The sequence below is a fragment of the Ornithorhynchus anatinus genome, chromosome 18 (genome assembly GCF_004115215.2).
Source record: "Ornithorhynchus anatinus isolate Pmale09 chromosome 18, mOrnAna1.pri.v4, whole genome shotgun sequence".
NCBI classification, from domain to species: Eukaryota; Metazoa; Chordata; class Mammalia; order Monotremata; family Ornithorhynchidae; genus Ornithorhynchus; species Ornithorhynchus anatinus.
Genome location: NC_041745.1, coordinates 44,428,519 through 44,448,857, shown reverse-complemented (window position 1 = coordinate 44,448,857; position 20,339 = coordinate 44,428,519). Strand labels below are relative to the sequence as shown.

General features: G+C 61.3%; 2 protein-coding genes across 2 annotated transcripts; one reads left to right on the top strand and one right to left on the bottom strand.

Annotated features, from left to right (window-relative positions):
- Positions 1 to 560: 560 nt before the first annotated feature.
- On the bottom strand, positions 561 to 11,179 carry HSPB11 (heat shock protein family B (small) member 11). Its single transcript, XM_029046489.2, has 5 exons — positions 11,040 to 11,179; positions 5,342 to 5,448; positions 3,286 to 3,354; positions 2,678 to 2,721; positions 561 to 762 (listed from the first exon to the last, which is right to left on the bottom strand). Exons 1-5 carry the CDS (start codon positions 11,135 to 11,137, stop codon positions 649 to 651), a joined length of 432 nt encoding a protein of 143 aa, XP_028902322.1. The 5' UTR covers positions 11,138 to 11,179; the 3' UTR covers positions 561 to 648.
- A 298-nt stretch (positions 11,180 to 11,477) lies between these two features.
- On the top strand, positions 11,478 to 20,339 carry LRRC42 (leucine rich repeat containing 42). The gene is made up of 8 exons (XM_029046747.2): positions 11,478 to 11,527; positions 14,311 to 14,791; positions 15,300 to 15,431; positions 17,101 to 17,219; positions 18,420 to 18,508; positions 18,665 to 18,778; positions 19,428 to 19,512; positions 19,863 to 20,339. The coding sequence occupies exons 2-8, from the start codon at positions 14,325 to 14,327 to the stop codon at positions 20,132 to 20,134; spliced, it is 1,278 nt and encodes a 425-aa protein (XP_028902580.1). The 5' UTR covers positions 11,478 to 11,527; positions 14,311 to 14,324; the 3' UTR covers positions 20,135 to 20,339.

Genomic DNA, 20,339 nt, shown 5'->3' with positions numbered 1-20,339 from the left:
ATTCTGCAGGGGGCTGGTTTAGGGGCAGACAGATTTACACCTGAACTCTAGGCGCATCAACCCACGCATCAGTCGATGGCGGTTACTAAACGCCTCCTGTGTGCAGAGAACCGTGCCATACACTTGGGAGCAGGAAACAGTTAAAAGGCAGAATTCCGGTCCTACGGGAGGTCACGTATCCAACCGAGCCTCCGATTATTGATTCGGCTAACTGAGGCGGACGGGATGGGACTCCCGCTTGTCACATCCTCATTTTTCCCTCGGCTCCTCGGGTCGATGAATACGTCCTATCTCCTCCCCGTTAGATGGTAACCTCCTGGAGGGCGGAGCACGGGCAATCTTGCTCCTGTGGGACTCTCCCAAGACCTCAGTCTTCTGCCTTGGGAAGGTCCACCCCATCGGCTGCCGGAGAGCCCAGGGAGAGGGAAGGGAAGAAACGGGAAGGGTCCAGAAGGGTCCCACCTCCCTTAGTTGATGGTGGGGGTGGGGGTGGGGGCAGCCATCAGGGGATTAAAGGAAGACTCCAGAGAGAACGAGCACCGCTCAAGAAGGGGCGGGAGCAAAATAGCAACTCATTTTAATCCAAAGCCAAAGCCTTCGGCGGGACCCGAGGGACCTCCGTCCACTCGCACGACAGACCAGGCCACTTCAGGCCGGAGGCGAGTCGGCCGTCCCTTCTGCCGACACCCTGTACACCGACACAAAGTTGTCAAAGGCGGACTGGATGATGAACCGCAGGAAGGTGGCTTGGGCTCCGGGGAACTGTGGGAGAGGCCAGAGAGCTCGGACCCGGCCCTCGGAAGCCGGCCTGCCGCGCCCCGGACACCCATCGCCCTGCCGGGGGCCGGCGTGGCCGGGGGTCCGGGCTGCGGCCTCTCCTCCGCTTCTGGACCCTGGGCCGGCGCCTAGAGGCGCCCCGGCCGGCCAGTGCTTCGGCTCCGTTTCCGAATGAGGGCGGCCCGTCCGCGGGGAAGCCGGGGGGAGGTCGATGCCTTCCAACGGGGCCTTTCCCTCTTCCCTATCCCCGCCCAGAGAGGGCCCGGGTGCAGCGAGGCCAGCCGGGGGACCAGCGCTCGGGCCAGAGGCCGTGGTGGAGGCCCGGGCCGAGCGCTTGGCTGCGTGGAGCCTGCCGGGGCTGACTGCCGACCCCGGGCCCGCCTCGTATGGGCCTGCTGTTGGGGCCCCCGCCCCCGGGCCCTCGCCTCCCTCACCCCCATTCTGCAGAGACATAGAGAAGCAGCGTGGCTCAGGGGAAAGAGCACGGGCTTTGGAGTCAGAGGTCATGGGTTTGAATCCCGGCTTGGCCACTTGTCAGCTGTGTGACTTTGGGCAAGTCACTTAACTTCTCGGTGCCTCAGTTACCTCATCTGTAAAATGGGGATTAAGACTGTGAGCCCCATGTGGGACAACCTGATTCCCCTGTGTCTACCCCAGCGCTTAGAACAGTGCTCGGCACATAGTAAGCGCTTAACAAATACCAACATTATTATTATTATCTGTGGCCACTAAGCCTCCGACGCCCAGAGGGCGGAGGAGGAAACCTGGTGTGGGATTCCCGTTTCCCACGGCAAGATCAGCCCGTAAGCAAAGGGCAGGACTGCCGGCCGTCTCCACGGTGGCCCGAGCCGGGACCAGGCAGGGAACTCCGGGCTGGGCAGACTTCGACTGAGAGCCCAGGGTGGGACGGGGCTGAGTCCCACCTCATTAGCTACCCCAGGGCTTGCAACAGTGCTTGGCACAGAGGGAGCGCTTAACAGAGAACCCCGTGACGATTACTGGTTTGGGGCAGAGAGCAGCACTCTCCCCGTCAGGCCCAGGATGGCCATTAGGTTAATAATAATCATTGTGATATTTCTTAAGCGCCAACTACGTGACCAGCACTGTACTAAGCACTGGGGTAGTTTCAAGATCACCGGTCCCTGTCCCACCTGGAGCTCACGGTCTAAGTAGGAGGGAAAACAGGTATTGAATCCCCATTTTATAATTGAGGAAACTGAGGCCCAGGGAAGTGAAGTGACTTGCCCAAAGTCACCCAGCAGGCAAGTGGTGGAGGTGCTCTTTCCGGCAGGCCACACGTCTGTGGCCACATCCTCCCCTCATCCCCAACCCATCTCTCGCTTCCAGCCCTTCCTTATTCTATCCAGCGACTCCCCTGCCTCTCCCTTCTTTCCTCTCTCCCTCCTTAATCCAGAGCCCTCCCGGCCCCTTCCCTACCCGACCCAGAGACCTGCGGTCTGACCCTGTCCGGAGTCCCTCCCTACCCAGTTCGGAGACCCCCGGCCCACCCCGCCCTCCTTCCCCCCTAATCCAGAGTCCCCATCGCCCCATCGAGCTCAGCCAAAGGGCCCTCTCCAACTCCGGCCCCGAGCTCCCCTGGCCTTCCGTTCCTGACCCGGAATTCTCTAGTGAACACCCGCAAACCTCACCCACGGACGGCCAAAACAACTGGGTATCAGGGGAGGGGGCAGGGTCGAGGCGGTCTGAGGTGCCGGGGCCGCTAAGGCCGGGGAGAAGCATGGCCTTCGAGCGGTGGCGAGATCCCGGCTCACCGGGGAGCCCCCGCGAAGGCACCCGCAACACCTGCTGAGCAACACGGCGCCTGAGGCCACGCTCCCCGCCCGAGGGAAATACCCACCTGTCACAAGGGACAAGCACCCGGTTCACAGCGTATACTTACAATAAACTCTTCCGTCTGGAGCTGACCCTCTGTATGTGTCAGATCTAAATCACAAAAAGCAGCAGCAGGGGAGTCAGCACCCGCTCCACGCCCCGGTCTCAGGAGAAGAGCGGCGGCAGCGTGTCCGGCGGCGGCGGCGGCGGACGAGGAACGTCGGCCCCCGCCACTGTGCTTACTGGGACAGCCCGTCCGACCCACTGCTCCGGACGGTTTTCAAAGTCAGTACAGGGAATAGGCAGTGGGAAGGGAGGGGGGCGCGGACCGAGAGCCGACCGAGAGCCGCGCGTGACTCCGAGTCGACGGAACTAGACTCAGCCTCCCGTTAATGACGGCTGGACCTCCCGGCCCCCCTCCATCTGGCCCCCGCCCCACCTCGGCGCCCCGCGGCCTCCTGACAGAACGAAGCCGACGGGACTTCGGTTCCCACCTCTCCATTCCCTGGCCGCCGGGTGAGCGTTGAGCTGAACTGAGCTCCCGCTGGGTGCGGCGCACTGTGCCGAGCGCGTGCAAGAACGCGACCGACCCCCTTCGCTGCCCTTAAGGAGCTTACAGTCGGGGGAGGGAGGCAGGGATGGAGTCACTCCCACACGGAGTGGTCACCCGCTCACCTTTCTCCACCAAGCTCTCCAAATCCCACGGCTCCTCGGTGACGCTCTTTTCGATCTTGATGCTCCTCACTGTCATTGGAGACGGACAGACAGAGAGTCGGACAGACAGACAGGTGTTGAACGAGGGGCCGGTGGCGAGCGGGGCTGAGCCTGACCCTCCTGGTGCCATAGTCAAATTCCCTCCTTTGCCCCCGTTCCCAGGGGCTCTCCTCAATGCTGCTGTTGCCAACCTGGAAGACTCTCTGTAGGAGTAACAGCATTTACTAAGGGCCTACAGGGTGCTGAGCTGTGCGCTAAGGGCTGGAAATTGGACCCGGTCCATCAAAGAAGCATCGTGACCCAGTCGACAGAGCACGGGTCCGGGAGTCAGAAAGACCTGGGTTCTGATCCCGGCTCCGCCACTTGTCTGCTGGGTGAACCTGGGCAGGTCACTTCGCCTCTCTGGGCCTCAGTTCCCTCATCTGTAAAAAGGGGATGAAGACTGTGAGCCCCAGGTGGGAGATGGTCTGTGTCCAATCTGATTAGCTTATAACTACTCCGGCGCTTAGTACAGTGCCTGGCATAATAAGTGCTTAAATACCATTAGAAAAAAAAATGAAGAGGGGAGGAGAGACGGGCGACAGACATTTAGGAAAACATGAAGCGATAAAAACACAAAACCAGTATAACGACGAGAGGGACGAGGCACCGGTGCCAGAGGAGCAGAGTTTCGGGTTCCTCGCGGCCAAGAGTCCGGCAGCCGTGGCCCCTCCTGGCCGCGGCTCCCTCGCCCTCCCGGCTGGAGACGGGGGGGGCTGACGCGAGTTCACGAAGGGAGCATGGGGCCTCTCTCCCGGGCAGCTCGGCCTCTGATCCGTGGCCCATCCCAAAGATCCCAGCTAATGGCTGGCTTAATTAATTAAGCCCCCAGAACCAATGGACCCAGGGGAGCCCACTGGCCCCATTAGAAATTGCACCAAAATGCGGAATGTAGGAAACGGCAAGCTGAAGATAGGTTGGGTTCATTCAGGGTGAGATGCACTCATTCAGGAGTAATAACTGAGCATCTCTTGCGGGCAGAGCCTTGCACTGGGCAGTGACTTGGGGTAGAGGGCTCTCCCGGGGGCCTATGAGACTCTGACTGTGGGCAGAAAACCAGGGCACGGTACCGACTGAGTGCAGAAAGCAGAAAGCTGGACTGAGCACCTACTGAGGCCAGGGTGCTGAACTGGGTGCCTGTCCTGTGGGGACTGCTGTATGAAACAGTTGGGACAAGTTTCAGAGAAGGAAAAACACGATCCCACGTTCTCGAGGGATTTACGTGCTAATGGGGAGATGTAAATTGTATCCAGAGAGAGCAGGAGGAAAAACAGAGAAACAGCTGGGAAGACACAGACTACGGGAACAATGAATACTAAAGGGGTGATCTAGGTGAATCACATAGAGAGCAGTAAAGGGGGGGGGGGGGGGGGGGGGGGGGCGTGCTATCAGGTGACATGACCAAGAGTGGTGAGATTCTGGTGAGGAGCGAGTGCCTCCGGGAGGGCTTTCGACAGAGGTCCGTGACGAAAAACTCGAGGGAGAGTCAGGGACGGAGACGAGAATCAGGGGTATGGGACGGTCCGTGCTGGGTCACTGGGGGTCGAGCGGGAAGAGTCAGGGGTGTGAGATGGTCCGTAACGGGTGACTGGAAAGAAAGTCGAGGACGGAGAGGGGAGAGGCAGGGGTGTGGGTCTGTCTGTGCCGAGTCGGGGCGGAGAGGAGAGTCGGAGGTGTTGAGTGTTCCATCCCTGACCGTGAGGGTGGGCGTCCACAGAGGCGAGCGACCCAAGGCCCCTCCGAGAGCCCGGAGGCCGCTGGAGCCCTGGTCTTGGCGGGGCGGGGGCCCGCAGGGCTTAGCCACCGGAGAGGTGCCGTTCACGGTCCGCTAGGCTAAAGATGCCTTCGTCGCCGGCAGCGGTTAACCCGCCGGTCCCTCGCGATAGGTTCGGCCTAAACTTCGTCCCCGGGAAACGTGCAGACGCTAGGGTTGGGGGAAAAGTTCAGCTCGAGGAAAGGCACCGGGTCGCGTCCTCACCAAAGTAGCACTGGAGTGTGAGCTTGTAGATCTTGACCTGTTTGCGGAAGCCGATGAGGAACTCCTGGGGAAACATCCCAGTAGTGATCCAGAATGTTTTCGAATTCCTGTCGGGAAATCAGAGCAGAGCCCTCTAAGTGGACAGGGCAGGGCAGGGCAGCAGCAGTGCCCGTCCTCACCCCTCAGCACCTTCCTGGCAGAGCAGCAAAGGGAACCAGTGACCTGACAAGCCCTTGGTCCGTCCCCTGAGGAGGTCGGACCGGTCGGCTCCAGCTCCCTCGCAGGATGACGCTTCCGGCTGCCACTCGGAGTCCCGCTCCCCGTCCCGACGGAGGTCTGCCCGCCTGGGGCGCTTCCGCACCGACCCCCCGAAACACCTGCTGCAAGCCCCAGCCAAGCACCTGACTCCTTCAACCCGACCCGACCCGCAGCCCTCGGGGGTGGGGGGAGATGACAAATTCGTATGTGAATTAATTTTGAGTTTTTGAATAGCCTGATTAACCGTTCACCATCTCATCCTGCCGCATTCGACCGGCTCCCTGCTTTACCCTCATGCTCTCCCCCGCTCCCATCTCTGACAGTAATTTCCATCTGTCAAATCCCCCACTGGATTGAAATCCCTTTAAGGGCAGGGAACGTGTCTGGTTCCTGTTCTACTTTCCCTAAGCATCTGATAGAGTGCCTAGAGCTCGGTACATGCGATCGATCGACGGAGGTTTTGGGATCACTGGCGTTCCGGCTTCTCCCTTGGGGGATTTTGGTCTTCCACTCGGCTTTCGGTCATTTTGACCTGGGGGATTCTAAAGCCTGCCTTCCCGTTCCTTCCGCCAGAATGCATTTCCGTTCCCACCGTTTGGCTCTCGGGGGCTCATGTGCCCGTCTATACCGGCATCCATCACCCAGTGGGTGAGGTGGGCAGCTCTCTGGGTGGAAGGATGGTGAGTATTTAAGTTTGGATGTGTCTGTGCTTGGGGGAGTAGGCGGCCTTTTATCTGAGTCCATGAATGCCAAGAGGAGTCACCTCAACCCAATGCCTCTAGCCCAGTCACCGTCAACCCCAGGGGAAAGTGAGCATGTCGGGAGCCACGAGGGGAAGCGTGACTGGAAGCACGGTGGCGAGACGAGGCCGGAGCCATGAGGGGGAAGAGTGCCCAGAGCCATGATGGAGAGGTGGAGAGATGGAGAGGACTACTGTGTCAGCCTTCTCTCTGACCTCCCTTCCTCCTCTCTCGCCCCGCTCCAGTCTATTCTTCACTCCGCTGCCCGGCTCATCTTCCTGCAAAAACGATCTGGGCATGTCACTCCCCTTCTTAAACAACTCCAGTGGCTGCCTATCGACCTCCGCTCCAAACAAAAACTCCTCACTCTAGGCTTCGAGGCTCTCCATCACCTTGCCCCTTCCTACCTCTCCTCCCTTCTCTCTTTCTACCGCCCACCCCGCACGCTCCGCTCCTCCGCCGCCCACCTCCTCACCGTCCCTCGGTCTCGCCTATCCCGCCGTCGACCCCCGGGTCACGTCCTCCCGCGGTCCCGGAACGCCCTCCCTCCTCACCTCCGCCAAACCGATTCTCTTTCCCTCTTCAAAACCCTACTTAAAACTCACCTCCTCCAAGAGGCCTTCCCAGACTGAGCTCCTCTTCTCCCTCTACTCCCTCTGCCATCCCCCCTTTACCTCTCCGCAGCTAAACCCTTCATTTTCCCCTTTTCCCTCTGCTCCTCCACCTCTCCCTTCCCATCCCCACAGCACCGTACTCGTCCGCTCAACTGTATATATTTTCGTTACCCTATTTATTTTGTTAATGAATTGTACATCGCCTCGATTCTATTTAGTTGCCATCGGTTTTTACGAGATGTTCTTCCCCTTGACTCTGTTTATTGCCATCGTTCTCGTCCGTCCGTCTCCCCCGATTAGACCGTAAGCCCGTCAAACGGCAGGGACTGTCTCTGTTGCCGACTTGTTTCATCCCAAGCGCTTAGTACAGTGCTCTGCACATAGTAAGCGCTCAATAAATACTATTGAATGAAAGGTGTGCCCGGATCCATGACGTGGTGTGCCCGGAGCCATGGGGACCAGGGCCCAGTGTATAGGAAGCCATCGGGGAGGTGACATGGCTCAGGCTTTCCTTTGGAGGCTGCCACAAGGCAGAGAGGACCTGCCTTGGAGACCAGCCCCAAGGAGAAAGGCCCAGGATGACTGCCTGATGTCTGGGGAGAGACAACGGGAGCTGAATAAAGGGGACAGTGTGGGACTCACAGACCATCCACCAGGGAGATGAACTGATTTTGTGTGTATGGGTGTGTGAGAGAGAGAGAGTGTGTGTGTGAGAGAGAGAAGAAGAAGAAATGTTTGGCTGGCTATTTGGGCAGAAAGAGAGAGAAAAGAGAAAGAAGAAGAGGAGGAGGAGGAGGAAGAGAAAGAAGAAGAAATGCTTAGCTGGCTACAGGGGAAGAGGAAACCCCGCTGGGTGAGCCTGCAATTTCACAACCCCAGCTCCTCTCCTCAGATCATATCATATCCCCTTCACCGATCGCCTCAGCACTTCTGTTCCAATTAAGCCCTTGTGACTCCACCAGTCCACCCTCACACACCCTATTAGTTAAGCACTAATCAACGGTATTTCTAGTAAGCACGTAACAAATACCATAAAACAAGGGGTGCAGAGGCAAGTATATATAGGAGGTAGAAAGGAGAAGTCGGTCAGGGAAGGCTTCTGGAGGAGATGTTATTTTAGAAGGGCTTTGAAGATGGGGAGAATGGGGTTCTCTCTGAACGGAAGAGGGAGGGAGTTCCAGGCCGGGGAGGGAGGATGCGAGCGAGAAAGACGGGTACAGTGAATTCGTCAGCATGAGAGTAATCAGGTGTGCGGGCTGCGTTCATTCAATTGTATTTATTGAGCGCTTACCGTGTGCAGAGCACCGTCCTATTGAGAGAACAATAAACAGACATATTCCCTACCCACGACGAGCTTACAGTCTAGAGGGGTTGCAGGGGCCTAGGCTAAGTAGGAGGAGGAGAGCCTACGTGAGCCTTCGAGCAGGTGATGAGGAGTTCGTTTAATGCGGAAGCTCACTGGGGGCCGGGAACGTGTCTACCAACTGTTGATCTGTACTCTCCCACGTGCTTAGCACAATGCAGTTGCACACGGTAAGCAGTCAATCGTTACCATGCATTGATCGAGATGGACGGGCAACCACTGGAGCTCGGCGAGGAGTGGGGAGACCTATCGGTCCCTTTTCCTTCTCCCTCCTGTTTGGAACGTTTTTTGTTAAGTGCTTACTATACGCCTGCCACCACACTAAGCACTGAGGTGGACACAAGGTACTCAGTCCATGTCCCTCTTGGGGCTCACAGAAACACAGAGAATTTAAGTGATTCGGCCCGAGGTCACACAGCTCATAATGGCACGGGCAGGATCAGAACCCAGACCTTCTAACACCCAGGCCTGTGTTGCATCCACTAGACCGAGCTGCTTCTGAGTTTAATAATAATAATGGTATTTGTTAAGCTCTTACTCTGTGCCAGGCACTGTACTAAGCGCTGGGCTGGGGGGGGGGGGGGGGCAGCATGGCTGAGAAGCAGCGTGGCTTAGTGGAAAGAGCCCGGGCTTGGGAGTTGGAAGTCGTGGGTTCCAATCCCAGATCCGCCACCTGTCAGCTGTGTGATTTTGGGCCAGAAACTTCACTTCTCTGTGCCTCAGTGACCTCATCTGTAAAACAGGGATAGAGAAGCAGCGTGGCTAGAGAAGCAGCGTGGCTCAGTGGAAAGAGCACGGGCTTTGGAGTCAGAGTTCATGGGTTCGAATCCCGCCTCGGCCACTTGTCAGCTGTGTGACTTTGGGCAAGTCACTTAACTTCTCTGTGCCTCAGTTACCTCATCTGTAAAATGGGGATGAAGACTGTGAGCCCCACGTGGGACAACCCGATTCCCCTGTGTCTACCCCAGCGCTTAGAACAGTGCTCGGCACATAGTAAGCGCTTAACAAATACCAACATTATTATTATTACAGGGATCAAGACTGCGAGCCCCAAGTGGGGACGACCTAATAACCTTTATCTATCCCAGCGCTTAGAACAGTGCTTGGCACATAGTAAGTGCTAAACAAATACCAACATTATGACAAGCCAGTCGGGTTGCACAGAGTCTCTGTCCCGCATGGGGCTCCCAGTCTGAATCCTCATTTTCCAGATGAGGTCACCGAAGCCCAAAGAAGTGAAGTGACTCGTCCAAAGTCACACTGCTGACAAGCGGCGGAGGCGGGATTAGAACCCACGACCTCGGACACCCGAGCCCGGGCTCATTCCACTGAGCCACGCTGCTTCTCACGCTTGTATTCCCCCCCCCCGGCGCTTAGAACAGTGCTTCGTCCATAGTAAGCGCTTAACTAATGATAATAATGTTGGTATTTGTTAAGGGCTTACTCTGTGACGAGCACCGTTCTAAGCGCTGGGGGAGATACGGGGTCATCAGGTTGTCCCATGTGAGGTTCACGCTTTTAATCCCCATTTCACAGGTGAGGTAATACTAATAATGTTGGTATTTGTTAAGGGCTTACTACGCGCCTAGCACTGTTCTAAGCGCTGGGGTACATACAGGGTAATCGGGTTGTCCCACGTGAGGCTCACAGTCTTCATCCCCATTTTCCAGATGGGGTCACTGAGGTCCCGAGAAGTGAAGTGACTTGCCCCAAGCCACACGGCTGCCAGGCGGTGGGGCCGGGATTCGAACCCACCACCTCTGACTCTTAAGCCCTGGAGTCAGCTCCTAAGCTCTTTCCACTGAGCCAAGCAGCGTGGCTCAGCGGAAAGAGCCCGGGCTTGGGAGTCGGCGGTCATGGGTTCAAATCCCGGCTCTGCCCCCTGTCAGCTGTGTGACTGTGGGCAGGTCACTCCTCTGGGCCTCAGTGCCCTCCTCTGTAAAATGGGGATGAAGACTGTGAGCCTCCCGTGGGACAACCTGATCACCCTGTATCTCCCCCAGCGCTTAGAACTGTGCTCGGCACACAGTAGCAGTGTGGCTCAGTGGCAAGAGCCCGGGCTTGGGAGTCAGATGTCATGGGTTCGAATCCCGGCTCTGCCACTTGTCAGCTGGGTGACTGTGGGCGAGTCACTTAACGACAACAACAATAACAATGTTGGTATTGGTTAAGCGCTTCCTCTGTGCCGAGCACTGTTCTAAGCGCTGGGGGAGATCCAGGGTCATCAGGTGGTCCCATGTGAGGCTCACAATCTAAATCCCCATTTGACAGATGAGGTGACCGAGGCCCAGAGAAGCGAAGTGACTGGCCCACAGTCGCCCAGCTGACACGTGGCAGCGGCGGAATTCGAACCCATGACCTCTGACTCCCAAGCCTGTGCTCTTTCCACTGAGCCACGCCGCTTCTCGGGGCCTCGGTTCTCTCATCGGTCAAATGGGGACGAAGACCGTGAGCCTCCCGTGGGACCACCTGATGCCCCCGTATTCTCCCCCGGCGCTGGGAACGGTGCTCGGCACCTAGGAAGCGCTTAACAAATACCAACATGATGATGATGATGATGATTAGATGGAGGCCACGACGCCCGCCCCGCCCCGCCCCCAGGGGCTCCGAGCGGCGGAGCGGGGATTGGAAGGCCCGAGCTCGGGGCTTCGGCGTCCCCCGGCCCCGCGGCCCCGGCGTTGGGAGGATTCGTCCTCAGACCCCGCCGGCGAGGGGCTCCTCACCCGTCGAGGATGTTTTCCGGGGGGTGCTTCTGGTCGAAGGAGGTGGCGAAGACGAGGCGGGCGCCCTCGGAGGACCGGCACAGGTCGGCGGCGCCCATGATGGCGGGGCCCCGCAGGCCCGACCGGAAGCCACCCTGCCCCGACCGGAAGCGCCCCTGCCCCGAGAGGGACCACACACCCTCCCTTCCCCCCCCCACCGCTTCCCGCGCGCCGCCGACAACGGCCCCCCCCGGACCCGCGGGCCCCGCTCCCTTCGTTCCGCCCCCCCCCGAAGGGCCCCGGGGGCGGCGGGAAGAGGAGGGGGAAGGGTGAGGCGGGGACGCCGCCCTGGCCCGACCCTGCCTCGCCCCGCCCCGCCCCGTGCGCAGGCGCCAGCCGGGCCTCGCGCGCAGGCGCCCTGCCGGCCGCTCCCCGCCCCTCCCCCTCCGCGGGGCGAGTGCGGCCCCGCCCCGTCTCCCGCGCCGACGCCCCCGCGCCCCGGGACCCAGGTAGGGGGGAGGGGGGGGGAGGGGGGAAGGCAGCTTCGGCCCGAGGAGCAATTCCAAAAAGAAAAATAAAAGAGTATTGGGATTCGTTAAGAGCAGCGGCGAGGCTCAGTGGAGATAATCCTAATGTTGGTAGGTGTTAAGCGCTTCCTCTGTGCAGAGCACTGTACTAAGCGCTGCGGGAGATCCAGGGTCATCAGGGGGTCCCACGTGGGGCTCAGCCTTCAGCCCCATTTTAACATAATCATAATGTTATGTTCCCCTGTGTCTCCCCCAGCGCTTAGAACAGTGCTCTGCACATAGTAAGCGCTTAACAAATACCAACATTATTATTAGTATGAATGTTGGTATTTGTTAAGGGTTTACTCTGGGCAGAGCACTGTACTGAGCGCTGCGGGAGATACGGGGGTCATCAGGGGGTCCCACGTGGGGCTCACAGTCTTCATCCCCATTTTAATATCATCACGATGTTGGTATTTAAGCGCTTCCTCTGTGCCGGGCACTGTTCTAAGCGCTGGGGGAGAGACGGGGTCATCAGGGGGTCCCACGAGAGGCTCACAGTCTTCATCCCCAGTTGACAGATGAGGAAACTGAGGCCCAGAGATGTGACTTGGCCACGGTCACACAGCTGACACGGGCAGAGCCGGGCCTGGGAGGCAGGCGTCGTGGGTTCGAATGCCGGCTCCGCCACCCGTCAGCCTTGCGACTTGAGGCGAGTTCACTTCTCGGGGCCTCAGCGACCTCATCCGGAAAATGGGGGTTCGGATTGGGAGCCACCCGGGGGACAACCTGTTGACCCTCTATCCACCCCGGCGCTTAGAACGGTGCTCGGCCTGCAGGAAGCACTCGACAAATACCGATATTATTATTATTAAGTGCTTACTGTGTGCCAAGCACCGTTCTAAGCAGTGGGGGGATACAAGGGGATCAGGTGGTCCCACGCGGGGCTCACAGTTTTCAATCCCCATTTGACAGAGGAGGTCACTGAGGCCCAGAGAATTCATTCATTCATTCGTTCAATAGTATTTATTGAGCGCTTACTATGTGCAGAGCACTGTGCGAAGCGCTTGGAACGAACAAGTCGGCAACAGATAGAGACGGTCCCTGCCGTTTGACGGGCGCACGGTCTGATCGGGGGAGACGGACAGACGAGAACAAGGGCAGCGAAGTGACTTGGCCAAATCCCTCAGCTGACAAGCGGCGGGGGCGGGATTCGAACCCGTGACCCCGGACTCCCAAGCCCGGGTTCTTTCCACCGAGCCCCGCTGCCTCTCTAGAGAAGGAAAGTGACTTGACCGAAGGGACTTCCAGGCCCGTGTTCTTCCCGCCCGGCCAAGCCGCCTCTAAAATGGGGAGGGGCGGGGGAGCGACCCCACCCAATCGCGGTGCTTATGGAGCACTCCGTGTGTGCAGAGCACCGTACTGAGCGACTGGGTGAGTTCGGAATGACAGCTGGGAGACGTGCTCTCTGCCCCTATGGAGTTTAGGGTCTAGGAGCTTGCATTTTAGAGGTTTGAGAGCAGATTGGTGGGAGAAGGCTGGAGCTGAGCAATTGGGAGAGCAGGGGTGGAGGTGGGGGGCGGAGGCGACCCCCCCCCCCCAGGAGCGGACCGCTCACCACCAGTGATGACGACGAGGCCACCCCGCCGCCCCAGGGACCATTCATTCATTCATTTGATAGTATTTATTGAGCCCTTACTACGTGCGGGGCACCGTACTAAGCGTTTGAGACTGAGTCGACCGTAGACTCAGTAACCGCCCGCAGTTGCGGGACTGATTGATTTACGTCCGCTCTGCCCTACACGGTGGAAACCTGAAGCTGCTTTCCTTTTGGGGGGATTAAGAATTCATTCATTCAATCGTATTTATTGAGCGCTTACTGCGTGCACAGCACTGGACTGAGCGCTTGGGCAGGACAGTCGGGCAACGGATAGAGATAATCCTTACCCAACGGTGGGCTCACCGTCTAGAAGGGGGAGACGGACAACAAATCAAATCAAGTAGACGGGCGTCACTACCCTCAAAATAGATAAATGGAACCGTAGATAAATGTACATCGTTAATAAAGTAGAGCGATAAATATGTATAAATAGGCACAAGTGCTGTGGGCAGGGGAAGGGGGTAGAGCAGAGGGAGGGAGTCGGGGCGATGGGGAGGGGGGGAGGAGCGGAGGGAAAGGGAGGGCTCGGTGTGGGAAGGCCTCCTGGAGGAGGCGAGCTCTCAGTAGGGCTTTGAAGAGGAGTCAGTTTGGCGGGAAAAATACGGAACGCTTCACGAAGAAGGGAGAGTCAGAGGAGTCCGCTGGTCCTCGCTGGGTCACGGAGGGCGAGTCGGGGATGTCGGATGCTCGGGGCCGGCTCGTGGGAGGAGAGTCGGGGATGGAGAAGGGAGAGTCAGAGGTGTCGGATGGTCCGGGCTGGGTCACCGGGGGAGAGTCGGGGACGGAAAGGGGGGAATCGGGGATGTGGGATGGTCTGCTGAGTCACTGGGGGAGAGTCTGGGATGGAGAGGGGAGAGTCGGGGCGTCGCTGGGCCACCCGGGGAGAGGCAAAGGGTGTCGGTCTGTGCTGGGTCACCCGGGGAGGGGCGGGGGGGTGTCAGTCCGTCCCAGCCGTGAGGGCGGGGATCCCGGAAGGTAACCGGCACAAGGTCCCCGCCGGCGTCCTAGAGCCAGAGCCCCGGGCTGGATGGTTCAAATCGCGGGGCTTTCGCTGGGCCCGGGCAGCGGGGGGCCGCCGAACCTTTCCGTCCGGGTTCATTCCTCTCTCCGGGCCCTTCTTTGGCAGGCGCCGCTGGGGCGATGCCGTTCGACCTCCCGTCCGGAGACCCCGCGGACCCCGGGCCAGTGTACGTGCGCGAGAACGGGCGGCTGCTCCCGGTGGCGGTCCCCGGCGGCCCGCGGGCCGTCCAGCGGCCGCGGCCCCTCCGCCTGTTCCCCAAGAGCTTCTGCGTGGAGCTGCGGCTGAGCCGGGAGGACCGGCCGGCCCGCCAGGCCAGGACCGACCACTTCATCTTCACCTACACGCGCGAGGGCAGCCTGCGCTACTCGGCCAAGCCCCTGTTCAGCCTCGCTCTGGCCTTCATCTCCGACAACATCGACCACGTGGACTCGCTCGTCGGCTTCCCCGCCCTGATCGCCGAGAAGCTGTTCTCGGCCGCCGAGGCCCGGCAGAAGTTCTCGGAGCCGGGCGCCGGCCTGCGGGCCCTGCGCAAGTTCACCGAGGCCTACGGGAGTCTGGTCCTCTGCTCGCTGTGTCTGCGCAACAGGCAGGCGTTTCCGGGGCGGGCCGGGCCGGGATGGGCACGAGGGAGGGTCCGGGGTACCTTGGGCGCTTCCATCCGGGGCTCCCTCCGCTTCCCGGCCACCGCCAGCACCCCGGGACACGGCTTCGCCCTCTCCCCGGCCGGAGCCCTCTTCACGCGGCTCATCGAGCGCTGCCCTCCCAGCCGCCCGGGAGCCAGGGAGAGGCAAGCGGGATTATCCCCGTAATTCGGAGGAGGAAACTGAGGCCCGGAGAGGTTAAGGGACTTGCCCGAGGTCACTTTAATTTTAGAAATTAATCCGCTGCTGGACCTAGCTCTCGTTCCCGGCCATAAGAGCTCAGAGACGGATCCGCGGTGGGCAAGGCCGGAGGGCAGGTGGGGGGCCGGATTCCAGAATCCGCGGAGTCGCCGTGGCTCTCTGGGGGGTGCCCGGATGCCGCGGCAGCAGCGAGAGGGGGAGAAGGGGGCCGGGCCCCGCCGAGCCGTCGCTGATCCCTGCCCCGCCCTCCAGGTACCTGGTGATCGCCGAGAAACTGGAAGAGGTCAAGTCTTTCCGGGAGCTGGCGTGCCTGGACCTGTCCTGCTGCCACCTGGGGGACGAACACCAACTCCTCGAACACATCACCAAGGACGCCCTGTCCAGGTACGGACTCCCGGAGGCCCAGCTGGCCACATCGGGGGCAGAGGTCTCCCACAGAAGGCCACCGTCCAGCCACTCCCCGACTCAGTTCAGGGTCCTCTCGGCCACTCGCTCGCCCGTTCGGTCCGCTCCTCTCCCTGTTCCCAGTGGCATCCCCTCCAAAGCTCGGGAGCAGGGACGGATGGCCCCAAGGGATTGAGGGGGGAGCTCCGGGAGAGTGGGGGGTATCTTTGGCCCTTGACATCTCGCTCGCTCTGTGGGTAGACCACTCGTGCGGGTTTCCCTCGGTCCCCCAGGTTTCTCTGTGACGACCAGGCAGCTGGGGGATCAGGGGATGACCAGCTGCACAGGCGGAGAAGCCCCAGGGACTCTCCAAGTGCCCCGGCCCTCCCTTGTGCCGGCCGAATTGGCGGGCAGGGGGGTCACGGCGCCTAGCGAAGGGTCCGCCCCGGCCGCAGAAGCCTCCCCCGGCTCCTCTGCGGCGACTGTTCTCGCGAGGAACCTGGCAGTCGGGGTCCGGCTGCCGCCGCTGCCGCCATCCCCGCGGTCCCCGTCGTGCCCGCCGCCACGGCAACTCGGGCCGAACACGCCATCCGCCCCGCAGAAATAGGGATGAATTCATGGATGAGACATTCTGCCCCAGTTCGCTAGGGGAAAGTTAGAGATATTAGCCTCGAGAGAGGTTAGTTTAACCTTAACCTTTAATGGGTAGGTGGGGGGATTTGGATTATGTGAAAAACTAGTCATGGAGTAGGGAGAATCAGTGGTGTTGGCTGGTCTGTGCTGGGTCACTGTGAGAGTCGGTCGGAGAGGAGAGAGTCAGGAGCGTTGAAAGGTCCGTGCTGGGTCACGGGGGGAGTTTGGGATGGAGAGGGGAGGGTCGGGGGTGTCGGATAGTCCATGCTAAGTCCCCGGGAAAGAGTCAGAGACGGAGAGGAGAGAGTCGGGTGTGGGGTGGTCCGTGCTGGTCGCTGGGGGACAGGCAGTGGTGTTGGACGGTCTGTGCTGAGTCACTAGGGGACAGTGAGGGACGGAGAGGGGAGAGTCAGGGGTGTTAAGGGGTCCGTGCTGGTCACTGGGCAAGAGGCAGGGGTATTAGGTGGTCTGTTCTGGGTCACTGGGGGGAGAGTGAGGAACGGAGAGGGGAGAGTCAGAGGTGTTGAGCGGTCCACGCTGATACGCTAGGGGAGAGTCCGTCGGGTTGGGTAGCGCAGCCCCAACCACGTAGTGGGTTGCGGGGCTCGACCGGCGCGCGGTTTCTGCCGGCGTCCTAACCGAGACCGAGGCCCGGGCTGGCCGGCCGCTGCGGCTGCTGCCGGAGGCCGCCGCTGGTTTACGTCGCCAGCGGTACGGGAAAGGCCTCACTCACCACTGAGAGCGAGGTCCCCCCTGCCGTCGGCGCGGGTTGCCGGGCCAGGGGCCGGGTTCCCCGTCGGCGGCGCGGATTGCCGGGCCAGGGTGCCTTTGGGATCCGCTCGCAGACCGTCCCGGAGACCCTAGGATGCAGCTGGCAGAGCCCCGGCTCTGGTCCGTGCGCCCGGGAACGAGACACGGGCGGGGGCGGGGAACCTCGGTTCTCTCCTTCCGAAAGTCGCTCTTCCAAGCGCCGTTCAGCGCCCCGACCCCGGGTCTCTCCTTCTCCGTTCCCCGGGGACCCCGTCGGCCCTCTTAGCGTGACCCGGCTCCACCTGAAGGATAACTGCCTGTCTGACGCCGGCATCCGGAAGATGACCGCGCCGGTCCGAGTGATGAGACGAGGCCTTGAGAATCTGATGCTGCTGGACTTGTCTTGTAAGTGATCTCCGGGCACGGGGCCCCCGTCGGAGCTGGGGGCGGCGGGGGCCCCGGGGGGGCAGTCACGGACGGAGAAGGGAGAGTCGGGGGTGTCGGATGGTCCGTGCTGGGACACTGGGGGAGGGTCGGGGATGGAGAACGTAAGCTCGTTACGAGCGGGGAACGTGTGTGCTAATTCTGCTCGGTCGTACTCTCCAGAGCACTTAGGCCAGCGCTCTGCACATAGTAAGTGCTCAATACATACCGTTAGTTGATTGATTGATTGAAGGAGAGGGGAGAGTCAAGGGTTTTTGAGTCGTCCGTGCTGGGTCGCCGGGGAGAGTCAGGGACGGAGAGGTGAGTGTCGCAGGTGTGGGATGGTCTGTGCTGGGTCACGGGGGGAGAGGCGGGGACAAAGAGGAGAGTCGGGGGCGTCGACGATCCCCGCTGGGTCACTGGAGAAAGTCAAGGGTTTTTGAGAGGTCTATACTGGCGAGAGTCAGGGGTTTGGGAACGGCTTATACTGGGTCACTGGGGAGAGTCAGGGGTGTTGATGATCGGTGCCGGATCAGTAGGGGAGAGTCAGGGATAGAGAGGGAAGAGTCAGGGGTGTGGGATGCTCCATCCCCAACCGTAAGGGTGGCCGTCCGGGATGGGCGAACGGCGCCCGTTCCTCCCGGGGTCCCGGGACCGCTGTCTGTCGGAGACGGAAGCTTGGGCTGGTCTGGCGTGACCCAGGACGGCTTCGCTTCTCCCCTCCGACTCCCGACGTAGTTGGACGTTCCCTTCGTGTTCAGGGCTCGCTCTGCCATGTACACGCAGAGGGTACCGCCACTCTCCCCCCGCCCCTCCCGTCACCCCGGTTCTTGTCGTGTCCCACGCTCCCCAGCCCAACTCCGGGCGCGAGCGGTTGGCCACCCCGGGCTCCGGTCCGTGAGGTCCGAACGGAGCGTCCGTGGACCGACAGACTTTTCCCGGTCGGCCCCGATCGGCGGGGCGCTCTTCCCGGCTCCGGCCCCTCGGGTTCCTAGGGCTGCTCGCCGATGTGCCTTTTCGGCCGCCCGCCTTTCCCGCCGAGCACTGCGGCGGCAGACGGGCGAGCTGAGCCCGACTCCGTTGCCGGCCTCTGGTCGGGAGTCCCCTCCAACCGGCCCCCCCTCACCCCTTTGCCTCCCCTGCACCTCGGGTCTCACTGCTGCCGACGCTCACCCGCACTAGGTAACCCGGACATCACCGACACGGGGATCGGGTACCTCTTCGCTTTGCGAAAGCTGCAGTGCCTGGACATCTCTGGGGCCGGCCTCAAGGTGAGAACTGCAGCCACTCCCCTGGGCCCGCCCAGCCCTGCTCTCCACGGCCCCGGGCTCCGTGGGGAGGGGAGGGACGGTGCGCTTCTTCTCGGTTTCCTGACCCTGACCCTCCCGGTCACGGTTCCGCTACCCGTCCCTCTCCTTCCCGCCCAGGACGTCCGAGCCGTGAAACGCCGGATCCGAGCCCGGCTGGGCCTCGCTCACTCCAAGGTGCCTCTGAGGGAGTTTGACCACAGCAACTGCAGGACCGAGGGCTGGGCCGACCAGGTACCGCTGCCCGCCTCTCCCCGGCCCCCGCCGTCCCTTCCCCTGGAGCCGACCGGCCTTCCCCTCCCTCAGCCGTGTCCCTCGAGCTCCCTGGAACTGACGGGCTCCGGGTGACGGAGCCCGGTTCAGCGCCATCCGGGAGTTGAGTGCCCAGAGTTTCTCCATCCCAACCCGAGTCCGAGCCGCCCCTCCCCTCCCCGGGCTGAGGTCTCCCCGGCGTTCCCGGTCCCGACGGCCAGAGCGGAGATTTCCCTCGGCGACGGACCCCTTGGCGAAGCCGGGCGTCCCGGGCCCCCCGTGGCTTTGTCGGGGAAGATCCCGAGACCGCCCCCGCCCCCGTGCGTGTGGCATCGGGACTGTGAGCCCGTTGTTGGGCAGGGGTTGTCTCTGTAGCCGAACTGGACATTCCAAGCGCTTAGTACAGTGCTCTGCACAGAGTAAGCGCTCAATAAATATGATTGAATGACACGCCCTCAGGAGGGTAAAGCCCCACCTTGTGGGCGCGGCCCACGCAGCGGCACCGATTCCCAGTGTTGCAGCTCCCGCGCAGTTGGGTACGGCAGCCGTCTTCCATCCGGACAAGCGGGGAGAGTCGTGAGCTGGGGGCTCAGATTCGATTCGTTTCCTCCCTCCGCCGGCTCTGTTGCAGGTGGTTCTGCAGTGGGAGCGCGTGACGGCGGAGGCCGTGAGAGCTCGAGAAAACGCCGCCTCCGGGACCGCGGCTCGGCGCTTCTGTACGTGAGCCGGACTCTCCGACCGACGCGAGGGAGGGGACGGGCCACCCCGGGAGGCGGCTGGCCCCGGGGCGGGCAGAACTGGACCCGCGGGCACAGCTGTGGGGAGCCACCCGAGACCCCTCTCACCCATTCACCCCAGGCCCGGCAGTGCCTCGAGGAAGCAGTCCGGGGCCCGCTGTCGGCGGGGACCAGCTTGGCACCCGGACGCCAGGGCCGGCCCGGGCAGGACTGGTCTGCTCGGGCCTCCACCACGATCCCACCTTTGGTCCTTCCCGACAGCCGGGGGGTGGTGCCCGCCGCCTTCCCAAAGCGTAGACTCACCGTGTGTCTCTCGCCCCCACCGGCAGATGGGAAGCGAGCCCGAGCAGGTGCCGTGGTCCGGGGGCTGCCTTCAGGCTCCTGCCCAGAGTCCTCCGGGGAGCTCCAGTTCTACCGTGAGGAGACCCGGGACCCCCCGTCGGAAACCGAGTCGGTCGGGAGCGGCGGGTTCCGGACGAACAAGAAGAGAGCTGTGGAGGAAGAGGTGGACAAGGGACTGACCGCCGCGCCGCCTCGGGCTCCAGAACAGAAGTCCACGTGCTTGACCCTGGGGGACTGGGACCTGTTAAATTCCTACTGACCCGGGGGTCGCGGCGGGGGCCGTCGCAACCCGGGCGACGGGTTGCCGTGGCTTCGGCAGAGAAAACCCTTTTTCTACTTGGGCAATGGGGGGGGGGTGGCAGTGTCAGAGGTGAGGGCAGCGGTGTCAGAGGTGTCACGGCAGGGGCACCTCTGTTGTAGATTTTTAGGATGGGATGATTTTTCCAATAAACCTTTCGGCCGTC